Source organism: Vigna umbellata, chromosome 7 (assembly GCF_029865625.1).
Source record: "Vigna umbellata cultivar VRB3 chromosome 7, Vumbellata_1.0, whole genome shotgun sequence".
NCBI lineage: Eukaryota > Viridiplantae > Streptophyta > Magnoliopsida > Fabales > Fabaceae > Vigna > Vigna umbellata.
In genome coordinates, this window is record NC_142171.1 from 30543330 (window position 1) to 30555723 (window position 12394).

The following is a 12394-nucleotide window of genomic DNA, read 5'->3' on the forward strand; positions in this document are numbered from 1 at the left end:
ATTGTAAATACTAACCTCTTTTTTATGCTGACATCAAATCACCACCGTAAATTATATTTTAAAATAAATTCCAGATTGCAAAAAAAAAGTATTATTTACTTATTTTAAAATGAACTTTAAAATAAAAATAATAATTTTATATTTTTTAGGGATTAAAGTAACAAAGTATTTCACAAATTCTATTTTATCGTTTAAAAATAATCAAGTTAAAATTTTTTAAGAACAAATAATACAGTTTTTTTTAAAAGATAAAAAATCAGAACACTGCCATAAAAATACAAAATGTATCCCCGTTATAGAATTTGAAATGTGTAACAGTGAAGTATCATTTCCCGCACAATGCTGATTTGGCCTCCGTCCCAAACTCTTCTGTAAACCAAACGCGCTAAAATGGAGCCTCCTAAGAACAACGCCCAAAGCGAAGACGAAACCACCGTCGCGTTGAAGAAGAAGAGGTTGCGGCGCGTGAGCTTCGCCGACAACGAAATCACTTCCGTCCACGTATTCCGCCGTGACGACGATTCCTCTTCTCCCTCCGAAGCCCCTTCCGATCCCTCCATCGTAGGGTTTTTCCGCGACCTCGCCTCCGACAGCGACGACGACGACAAAGAACAGCCGCAACTTCACGAGGAAGCGGAAGACGGAAACTCCTTCCTTCGCCCAATTGGCTCTCCTTATTCCGGCGACAACAGCACCGCAGACGAAGGCGACGGTGCGCTCAGATTCTTTCCTTTTTCTTTCGCGGAATTTTCTTACTCTCTCCGTAGTTTATTATTAATTTGTTGCTCATGATGTGCGCAGACGACGATGACGACTTTCGAGGTCCAGTGTCCGCGCATTTCATCAGGCCGGAGCGGTTGTCGGACTCTGGCGTTTCGGACGACGTGACGATGGACTCGACGGCGTTCTCGATGCATTACAGGAGTCTCGCTCGGTCGGACTCCGGCGACATCAAGACGCGCCAGTTCGACGTCACGACGCCGAACTCTCACTCTCGAGGAAGTTACATGGAGCTCACGGAGCCGAAGTGGTGTGGAGTGGTGCTCGACGCAAATAGCGCAGGCAAAGACTCCAATGACATGAGCATCGAGGGAGAGCAACAGAGGGGCTCTGAATACGACATTCTACCCTCTCCTGCGTTTGATGCTGCAATATTGGTTCAGGGAGCACCTAATGACTCACCGCAACGCAGCTTGGAAGGTTCGGTTGCCTCTCCTCCATTTACTCAATCCCACCAGATACAACCTTCTGATTCTGCAATCGAGGTGACCATTAATTGTTTGTTTTAATTGGCATTTATAGTTTAGGAGTTCTTTTTCATTCCCGTCGAATCAGGGATTAATCTCTCGGGTGTTTTACAGACACCAAATGATGGACATCCCTTTCTTGCTTGAGCTATGAGCCACTAATTGAATAAAGTAAGGTGAAGAAACAAATTAAAGTAAATAAAACAAGTGTTTCATAAGTTAACGTTAGCATATACATGAACTAAAAAAAGTTTTTTTAGATATATCAGCTTATGTGTAAGCTAATTTTATTTGATGGTAATTTTTTTCTTATAAAAATGTTTATGAATATTTTTGTTCAAATTAATCAAGAGTATGCGGTGTCACTTTTTTGTGTGTAGGTTGTATGCATTTGATTTGATTAATAGTATCAAGTTGTAGGTGTGCATGGTTTATTTGTGATGACACTTTAGTGGTTATCCTTATACCTCCTATTGCAACTATTGGGTTACGTGCAGGATTAATTCATATTTGTCCGTTGTTTTCTTTTTCTAGGAAATTAAGGAGTCTGCTAAAGATGCAATTGATTTGTCAGTTTGTAGACAACTGGACTTCGAGAATGCTAATAGAGAAACATCACTGAGGGTGGGTGAACACAAAGGAATGGTGTTGGATTCAGATTGTAAGTCTGATAAAGTAGACCGAAATCCAATATATGAGTCTACGCCGTTGTTGTTGTCTGGAAGAAAACAATCATTTACGAGGTCTCCTGTTTCATCCGCACATGCTGGAAACATAACTCCACGTTTAGAGCAATCTGCTTTACATGGTCCAGAGGTAAGTGTCGCACATCGTGCAACTTCTTCTTCTTCTTCTGCACGTAGCAGCATTTCAAAGATGGTTACTATTGAACCTCCTGCCATGTCGAGTCTCAAGAAAGGAATGGACGTATTGAAAGCTAGATTATCAAAATACACTCCTGGATTTCCTTTGTCAAATGAAAAAAATCAAGAATACAAGCAAGATGAAAGTCGCCAAATTCCTTTAGGGGAAAAACTGTTTAGTTTAACTCCAAGTAGTAACACGTATAAAGGTTTGGGTTATAGTAATGATCGAAGAATTCCGTCTTTAAAAAGTATTTCCAAGTTAAGTCAAAATGAAGAGACTGTGGACACCAAAATGGCTGAGGGAGACTTAAATTCAATTTCAGCTTCTCCCTCACAGTTGACTCATTTAATGAAGGTGGGAGATGTGGACCTGGCAGATAGCTCAGGGAAAGATGAAATTCTAGTCCCAAGTTTTTCTATCCAACAAGTAACACCTCAGTTGTGCTCACCACAAGACGTGTCTCCCAAGTGTACTGTTGATGGTCATGGTCCTGATAACAACCACCATTCAGTACTCAATGTAGCTCAGAGCCCTCTTACCAAATCTGGTATTGGGATTTCTTCTGGGAAGAAAAGGAAAGGTGTCCAAATGCTCAGAAATGGAGACAAAATAGATAAAATAGGGAGGATTGACAGAACACCAGAGGCTCATTCAAATGGGAGTGGTGATATAGAGTTAGTTTTGGAGCAAACAGGTTCTACGAGAAGGGAAAGAGGGATGCTTGGAAATCAGACTTCGAATGATGGGGATCTAGTACGGTTACTGTTTTATGTTGTGTTGTATATAGTTTCAATTGGTTAGATGGGACACTGAGCTTTTCACAATTACCTTGCAGTTTCTTAAAAATTTCTTAGACAGAACAACTCACCTTCTACCTCCTTCAGTTGATAAGCTAAATTTGAGACTGGTATGTTCTAATTTGTGGATGTAGACTTAGAAAATGATAGTATTCAACTGAAAATATGGATATTGTTGCTTACTCTTTAGTTTTGATTGTTCACTTAAACATCTCATAACTATTTATATGAATAATGCTTTAAGCCCGTCAATATTTAGATTGGCAGGTTGGAAGATATTTTGGTTGATCTGCAGAAAGTTAAGAAGACAGAGATTGTTTGTTCTGAAATTCAATCTCAGGTCTGTTAGATTAGATAATGAAATTTAATATACTTTTTTCGGTTTATTATAACGTAGCAAACTTACATTTTACAGTAATTAGAACATGTTACTTCTTCTAAATTACTCACATGACATGACATGGTTCTTGTTTTTTCCCCAGCATAAAATAACCGATCCTTTAAACATTCACAGAGACAAGAGGTATGCTTATGCTGTCTGACTAAGTAATAACATATCTGTATGGTTATGGAACTGTTTTGAATATGATCGCTTGGTGATGTGAACTTGGAGTAATCTTTTGCAGAGTTGCTGAAACAAGAATATTGCTGCATAGTATAGCATACGAGAAGGCAAAATTACAATTATTGCATATTAAGCATGACAAATTACTGGTACTCTATCTTACTTGAAAACATGTTAGTATTTAGCATTGCCCACAGTTGGTGATATGAACTGCCGTTGTAAACAGGAAAAGGGACAACAGGTTAGTACTGGGCTTCAAGAGTGTGAGATGATAAAATTAAACTTCATCCCATCATTTAAACGTGGGGCAGTGGACACTCAAGCGAATTATAGTTTTTCCAAGGGAAAATCTCAGGTATAATTGTTTGTCTGAAGTATTTATTTAAATTGGGAATGAGGTTGATGGAGGAGAAATGCAACTGTATAGTTTTTTTGTGGGAAGGCTCCTCAAATTACCTGAAAGAAATTCAAGTGAGAACTATTCTGTTTGAGGGCGTTTCTCTGAAGGAGATTTTGTTGGGCTTAGGCTTATGCTAGTGGTTTGGACTTTGTACTTAAAAATGCTGTGCAAAAATGATATAACGAGTTGGGATGTGATGTTGTCCACAAGACAAAGTACTAAATCTTTATCTACACTAATGCTAGACAAACTAAATAAGGAAATTGCATGTAAATCGCATTTAAGTTTGTGGGGTGATTATAAATATTTAATGGCCTGTTTGGATGAGCTTCTTTAGAAGTGCTTTTAAGAGAGAGAAATATGAAGAAAGAAACGAAATTAATTTCTCCACAAGTTCAAATTAGCGCAAACACAAGTTAAAAATAGAAGTTTGGAGAATTTTAAAGAAGCTCTATCAGAGAGATCTACAAGTTAGCTAATGTATAAACTAATTTTAACTTGTGGAGAAGTCAATTTCATGTTTTTCTTCTTATTGTTCTTTCTTGGTAGTCCTTATGAAACAGATTCTAATTATTTTTCCCTAAGATCACCTTTTGAAAAACAAAAGTTCCACTATTTCCTGAAATATGTTGATCCAATGCAATTTCACAATTTAGCAATTAAATATTTATGAAAGAATAGTAAAGATAGAGAAAGGATCACACAATCCTTTTATACTGGTTCACTCAATTTTTGAAAGCTACACCCAGTCTCTTTGCATTAATCTCCTCTGTTTTTTAAGCTGTCAAACTTTAATATGTAACCTAACTTTCACTGTTGTGTTGTAAATAGGTAGAGATGTCTTTAAGTTTTTTTAGCATCGGTCTTAAAAGCTAAATTTTGAACTTCAAATCAAACCAAACTCTCTACAGAGTTTGGTTACTAACTTTGCATATTTAACATTTCTCCTCCTTTTGGTTCTGGGAGAAACCAATCTTCAAGACCTGTAACTTTTGTTTCTTGCTTGTTTCAAAGACTTGTTATCCTCTTCTTTATATGTAACAAAATGTAAATGATTTCTATTACAAATGGTGTATGGTCAGAACATTATAACAATTTATGCTTAAGTTTTGATATTTTAAATATACAACCATCATTAACCTTGCAATAATCAATAATGATAAACCAATTCTGTTCTGATTAACCAATATTCTGTAGAATGCATGATATATTTTCATTTTCATTTGTTCCAAACTCTTGTTTATAGTTTGATGGTGTAACTTGATCATGAAAGGATCAACCTGTTGTGCTGTTACATTGCATTTCAATTGGCAATATTTTATTGTTCAATGCTAGGTTTCTTGCAAAAAGGTATTGGAAAAGAAGCAAGAACTTGAATCTTTGGAGTCAAAAGCAAAATCCTTAAGTGAATTCTTACGGAGTCACTGCAAGATGGAAGGAGACCAAAGCTTTACTGACACTGTGAAAGCTGTTTCTGGTTATTTGCGGAAGAGAATGCCTTGCAAGTCTATACGCCAGAATTTGAAGGTCTTGTGACTTCAAATATAGTTCTGTCCTCATACCAGATATAGTATATATATATTATATATATATATATATAAATTATTTGTTTTTTTTTTAATAATGCTAAACATCCTTTTTCTTCCATTTTTTTGTTTCCCAGTTGTGGGAAATTGAAGATTTTGAGCGCAAGGATGATTGTCACAAAGTTTGTCTCAACTATTGTGGTTATGTAACCCAAAGGTTTGTTAATTTTGCTCCACTTCTTTCTGTGGTTGAAGCTGAAGTGTATCTTTTATGATATGACTAAATATGAAAGTTCCAACTATTTTGATGGAATGCAGGGTCACTGTAAATACTGGTCAATCTAGCATAATAACATCAACTAGTTTGAATGATGTGAATATTGGGAAGGTAATTTAATTAACAATTATTCTGTTTTATTACAACATTCAATATTCATACCTTTTTCTTTTTCTAATATGGTGTGTCTATTTTTCAGACCTTCCCAAACTTGGAATCTTTTTCTGCATTTGTGTTTGTCTTAAATCCACATTCCACTAAGAAGTCCACTCTCTCAAGCAGTATGGCACGAGAAATACAGGTAGATATTTTATTTCTTATGAATATGATAATTTACTTTTAGCAAGTTATTGTTATTTTTTATTTCATATTTTCTTGGATCATAGATAAGCACTTGATCATGGACCAAGAAACTTAAAACAGTGCTGTGGATCATGTATAAGCCATTGTATTGTTGACTGAGCCACAATTTAAAATGGAATGGCCTTGTATAATAGTTGTTGGTGGAGAGGCCCTTCTTGAGAGCGCCAAAGTTCACCCATGTTTCAATGGTCTACATGAGTCGCTTTAACCGTTGGGCTGAAATATCTTGAGGCCCAATTGGTGCATCGACCTCAAATTCTACCAGCTTTCCACTCTTGATTAATTTCATAGTCAATTTAGCATTACTTGTGACTATAGGGCCCAATTCTTTCAACCACTGAAAGCTTAACACAATATCAGCCCCACTAATAGGTAAGACATGTAGATGTACTTCAAATTCATGATTCTGAATTACAACTTTCACTGCTTGACATAGTTGGTTACAATCAATTTGATAGGATATGTAATGTATTAGACAGTTTGTAGACAGTTTCTAGATAGTTTGGCAAAAATAAAACATAGAAGTTAGTATGAAATGGTTAGGGATAGTTAGGAGGAGTTTAAACAGCAGTTAGGGGAAGTTTTAATTAGTAGTTAGGCAGTTTTTGTCTTTTAAGAAGGTGGGTGTTCTAGTTCTGGTTGTTGAGTGTTTTATTTCTGAACAGGGACTAGGAAATGCTTTCCCTTGGATGTTGTTGAATGTTTTCTGTATTTTTCATTCAATAAACGGCTGCCTTACAGTGAGGTTTCTTGTCTCTGTTTGTGATTGTTTATTTTGAGATAGAATTTAGGTTTCTTGTCACCAAGAAACCTAGCAAATTGGTCCAACCTGCTGGATCAAGAAGGAGGGAAAGCATGAAGCTTCAATACTTTGGAGAGGGGGACCAGCGAACTAGAAAAGGTGAGGGCATGGCGTCAAGAGATGAGAAAAAGTTTCCAAAAATTGGAAGAAATAATACAGGAATGTAATAGGATTCTGGATGTCCAGATTCAAAAAAGGGACTCTAATAGAAGGGAGAAATCTCTTGACAGAGCAAGAAAGGGAGGGAGAGAGGAACTTCTTCATGACATCAAGAAAGCCAAGAAACTCTCCATTGGGAGAAGAAAAGAGAAAAGGATATCAATGAAGAGGAAGGTGGAGACCAAGACTGTGATGGGAATTTTGTGACTCTTGCTTCTCAGAATGAAGTGCAAAAGCTGCTGGTTTTAGTGGGGATAGTGTGGTAGGTCTTGGTGAATATGTCAAAATAGTGAAGGAGGGTGAAGACAGAGGAAAGAAGGCCAAATGTAGTGGGAACATTGTAACCATTACTTCTGGGAGTAAAGTAAAAGATGAGGCTGTTTTGAGTGTAGATGGTTCAAAGGTAGTTGGTGTTGGGACAAAAAATGTTTTTGAAGTCGAGAACGTCACAGTAATAGCAGAAGTACACCTAACCATCAATAACATTTGAAAAAGGCAGTCAAGGGGTTCAAAACCTGGCAAAAGAAATCTCAGAACCTTTCTTGGGAAGATCTTGCAACACCTCAACTAAGGATAGTTGAAGGAACAAGGGAAACATGTTATTTGAGAGTTTGGCAGCAGTAACACAGATTGACAGTGTGGAAATTTTACATGAGAGGATGGCAGTAGTAACAAGGACTGGGAGGGGGGAAAAGTCATCCAAGAATTCAAGATATTGGTGTCTCTAGTAAACCCAACATCAGAAAACCAATTGGGGGAGTATTTCTTGACAAAGTGGCGGGCCCTATGCAAAAAGAACAAGAAAGTTGGACGATCTCCCTTTTGTCTTAGGTTACTTATCTGTTATGGAAATCGATTGCTAGCAAATTGCAGTAATAAACTTGTTGGTTTTGGAAGCCTAATCCAACGGCTGAAAGGAAGCCTTGAGGCAGTCACATGGAAAGTTTTCGCAACGATTAAGGACCGGTTTTTAGATTACAACCTTGAGGAAAAAGGTTGTTTTGTAGCGGCGAATAATGATAGGATATGTAATGTATTAGACAGTTTGTAGACAGTTTTTAGATAGTTTGGCAAAAATAAAACATAGAAGTTAGTCTGAAGTGGTTAGGGGTAGTTAAGAGGAGTTTAAACAGCAGTTAGGGGAAGTTTTAATTAGTAGTTAGGCAGTTTTTGTCTGAAGGGGTTGTTCTAGTTCTGGTTGCTGAGTGTTTTATTTCTGAACAGGGACTGTCCTGTGTAGAAGGGAATGTTTTCCCTTGGATGTTGTTGAATGTTTTTTGTATTTTTCATTCAATAAACTGCTGCCTTACAGTGAGGTTTCTTGTCTCTGTTTGTGATTGTTTATTTTGAGATAGAATTGAGGTTTCTTGTCACCAGGAAGCCTATCACAATTTTTGTCCCATTTCCTACCATCACCTTTAAAGTTTTTGTAGGTCGAGTAGACAAATGGTGGTACTTGGCTACCCGGTTTTGCTCAAAACTGTGTACTTCCTCCATCCACCAATATAGTAACTAGACTTTTGATATGGCCCACTAAGCATAAGGCTTCAGAAGCAAGTAGCCCAGTAAGGCCATTAAAACTGATCTAGGCTTCCTACGATTCACTGTTTAATAACTCCTTAACCAATTCTAAGAAACAATCACCCATGTCCTCCCCTATGTCCGCTACTAAAAAAGAATCGCCCCTTACTCTTATGTCTTAGGTTGAATTTTTCATCGCAATTATAACAACGACTCATCTCACGAAGAACTAGCATCTCTTCGCGGGTGAGCTTCTTATAATTTGTTTTCGTGGGTGACGGCAATAGAGGGTGAGCTCTGTTTAGCCTTGCATTGATGCTTTCCATCAACCTGTCTTGTAATCTTGCTAGAGTAGCTGCTTGTATCATTGAATGAGGTTGCGACGCCTGGACCTCACAGTCGAATGTCTGGACTCAGCCCGAAAATAAAACTACTCAACAAGAAGGTCGGTGGGAGACCTAGAATGCGATTTGCTAACCTTTCAAACTTGTTAAGATAATCTGAGACTGTACCTTCTGTGTTAGTCTGAAGAGGGCACCTTGAGGATCATCGTAATAAGATGGGGCAAAACAAGTTTCCAATGCTTGCAGCAGACCATGAAATGTAACAACCATGCCATTGCGATGCATCCATTGGTACCAGCTGAGAGCAGGACTCTCCATGTAAAATGATGCTAACTTGATGCAATCAGCCTCGAGAGTGGCATGGTAGTCGAAAAATTGGGATATCTTGAATATTCAGCCCATGGGATCTTGCCCTTGCCCATTAAAGCAAGGAACCTCAAGCTTCATATGGGATGCGAGTCCTGAGTATGAATTGTCTCATATGATGGCTCTAATTTGATCCCATGGTAGCAAGTTGTTGCAATATCATATCCATCTTTGCATTGAGGCTGTCGTGATTGGCACTCAGCTCCATCTGATGTTGCGGTAAACATTGTATGGCCTCTTTCGTTTGATCCGATGCGGTCTTGGATCGGGTATTGTGGTCTGTCATGGCTTGCTCTCAATGAAAGTACCTAATGATAGATAAAAGTTTCCTTGATTCAAGGTCAAGGTCCTCTTAGAAGAAAGAGACAAAGAGAGAGTATTCTCACCTTTAGTGCAAAGGAATATATAACAGAATTACAAACCACAATTATTCGAGTATTCTCACTCCATAACAACCTCTTACAAAAGATCTAAAGATAACACATCATTTCATCAATTTAAATGGTAAAATCAGCTAAATTTAAGGCCGTTTGCTGACTCTTCTAGGTCATTCTTTATTCCTTCCATTGGGCTCTTCAATAACTTCTGCATGGACTGCAGAGTGATGGGCTCTGTTTCTCTGTCAATGTCAAAGTCGTGCAACTTTTCCAGCACTCAGGACAGTTTTGAAAACTTGCACAGATGTGCCAATTTTGTTGCATGAGTGCAAGTTTTGCTGCTTGAGAAATTAACTTGATATAGAATTCCTTGTGAGGTTAGAAATGATTGAAGCTGGGAAGACACATACCCGTGGGTATTAGCGCATAAATTTTAAATACCAAACTAGTAATGAATTTCTCTCGAGAGTCCTTTAAAGGTGGAGAGAATGTCAAAAGGATTTATTATTAAAAAATACCTGGGTTCAGTTAGGAAAAATATCAACGAAAGTGACGAAATAGAAACAAACTAAGGTTGAACATATATGATCCAATAGGCAATGTTTGCTTAATTGACAAGACTGGCGACGTAATTGTAGAGAGAGACTTGGAACCAAAAGGAGGAGTTTATAAGGACTAGGCTGTTCGTGGTACATATGAGCTAGAGTGTTCTTCCTACATCTTAATAGGTTTCAAGTATTAAAATGTAGCAATTGATGAACTACTATTCCAACAACCTGTGTAGCTGACCTGCTATTCGATGCAGATAACAAGCTCACTGCTAAGTAATTTGCTAGATGTGGTTGAAGAGGTTCAATCAGCTCGGATAGAGATTAGAAATTTGGTCGACGCAAAGTTCTATTCTCATTCAGGTAAAGAAGTTTTCCATACTCTGAAATATTACTTCTTTAAATTCAATTCTCATTTCAACCTTGAATTGAGTCCTCCACTGTATACAAAAAGATCTTCCGATATTCATTGATGGTACATTTGCATTTTCATTGAAATTTTTTTTATGAGAAACGGCATTTTCACTTCCATTCAGGCTCCGGTTTTGCAGTTCAGAGGCTTGATTTACAGTTGTCTTTCATTGATTTCCATAGTGGGAGGAAGGTGAAAGCCATATTTGATATAACGTGCTTAAAATGGTAAACTTTTGCTTCCTTTTTGTTTTAATTTTAATTTTAAATTCCATGTCTTGCTGAGAGTTGGTCCTTTCTTGTTCGGAGTTTCATATCCAATCTTCATTCAGATTTTGCATTCATACTTTATATGCATCTGCAAATTTACCCTGGATTGGTTCTCTTCAAAGTCCGTCTGTGAGAAGGAGGGGATAAAACATATTCGCGGGTATCATATAAAATGTAAATTAATAGGCCCTGAATGTCAATATTCACAAACACCATATTGAGGTATTTTGGACCTTTTTCTTAAAATATTTTAAACACATCCAAAATTCAAATTAGAATTTGTCTAGTGTTATTGTTGGACCTACCCCGTAATCACTATCAGGTTATGATCATACTGCCGACAAATCTTAAACCAGTAAGTTCCACGTTTAAAAGGTTTACCTGCATTTTGGATTTTTGTTAGATTCGAATCCTAAATCATAAGAGTTGTGATTGCTATCTTTTTTATTTTTTAGCAGAAATTTAATCTTTGTTTTGATATGACAATGCTCATTGATAAGATTTTATTATTATTATTATTATTATTATTATTATTATTTCTACATTTTTGTTTTTGGTAAAATATGTTGGCATTTGCAATTAAAGACGGCTATTGATTTGAAAAATGGTTACTGAGCAGTGGGGTGTATCCTTCTGGGGTGGTTCCCTCTCAAATATTTGAACCTTCTGGAGCGGAACAGAAGTCCCTGCCTTCATCTCTTGCACATGAAATCAGAACTGCAACAGAGCGTGTGAGAGTTGGATATTCAAGAATTATTAAGCTCTGTAGATGTATTTCCTATGCAGTTCATTCGGGCTTCCTTCAAAACCAGATGATTGGAAATTAGGGTTTACACTTGCGTTCAGCACACGGAAAATTCGTTGTATCACCCTCTGGATAGTGCTGCAATAGGTTAATGCTTTGCCTTGAAGTTGGTTTAGGGTCCGAAATTTGGAGTTCATCACCAGTGATGAAATCGGACATTAAAACCAATGTTTTCATTTTATGATTAAGAATGTTTAATCAAGTCGATGTTTAATCAAGTCTCCTTAAAATAAATCTATAATTCCATCTTTGATTTAGTAACCTTTTTAATTGAGTAAAAAGGACACCATAAGGTAATTTCAGATATTTAATTTTCTGTAATTATCGAGCAATAAGTTTTCTAATTTAATTAAGTTCCAAGATTTTGAGTTTCATTGCTTAATTATTTCATAAGTTGGATAATATGATTGCTGGTTAGTTTATTTATTTTTTATTTGTGTCTGTTCATATTAAATCATGTTATTGTAGAAATTTTGGATGGTAGGATTGTTCTATTTCTTTTGCTGTTGTTAATTTGTTATTATTCATAAAATTTAAGAGACGGTTGTAAGATGTTGATAACGGTGAATTTTTTTTTTGTTTAAAGTAGTAAAACTTATTTTTAATTTTATATTAATTGTAATATTATTTAGTAGTAATATAATTTTTTTGAATATATAATAGATTAAAAAAATTTAACAAATAAAAATATTCAAATTTATGAAGCATTATAGTCTTTTAAATTTCAAAACCAAATTAGGAACTTTAAA

At 36.5% G+C, this 12394-nt stretch overlaps 1 protein-coding gene across 2 annotated transcripts; it reads left to right on the top strand.

The window, feature by feature from the left end:
- The first annotated feature begins 304 nt into the window (after positions 1-304).
- LOC124847052 (uncharacterized) lies at positions 305-12019 on the top strand. Of its 2 annotated transcripts, none has more exons than XM_047324444.2 (15): positions 305-712; positions 802-1265; positions 1782-2867; positions 2950-3021; positions 3171-3251; positions 3394-3434; positions 3538-3625; positions 3703-3831; positions 5212-5403; positions 5540-5619; positions 5721-5790; positions 5879-5980; positions 10417-10522; positions 10696-10798; positions 11460-12019. In XM_047324444.2, the coding sequence occupies exons 1-15, from the start codon at positions 391-393 to the stop codon at positions 11665-11667; spliced, it is 3144 nt and encodes a 1047-aa protein (XP_047180400.2). In that variant the 5' UTR covers positions 305-390; the 3' UTR covers positions 11668-12019. The 2 variants fall into 2 exon arrangements, with proteins under 2 accessions (XP_047180400.2, XP_047180401.2); XM_047324445.2 differs by having other exon boundaries at positions 10711-10798.
- Positions 12020-12394: the final 375 nt, after the last annotated feature.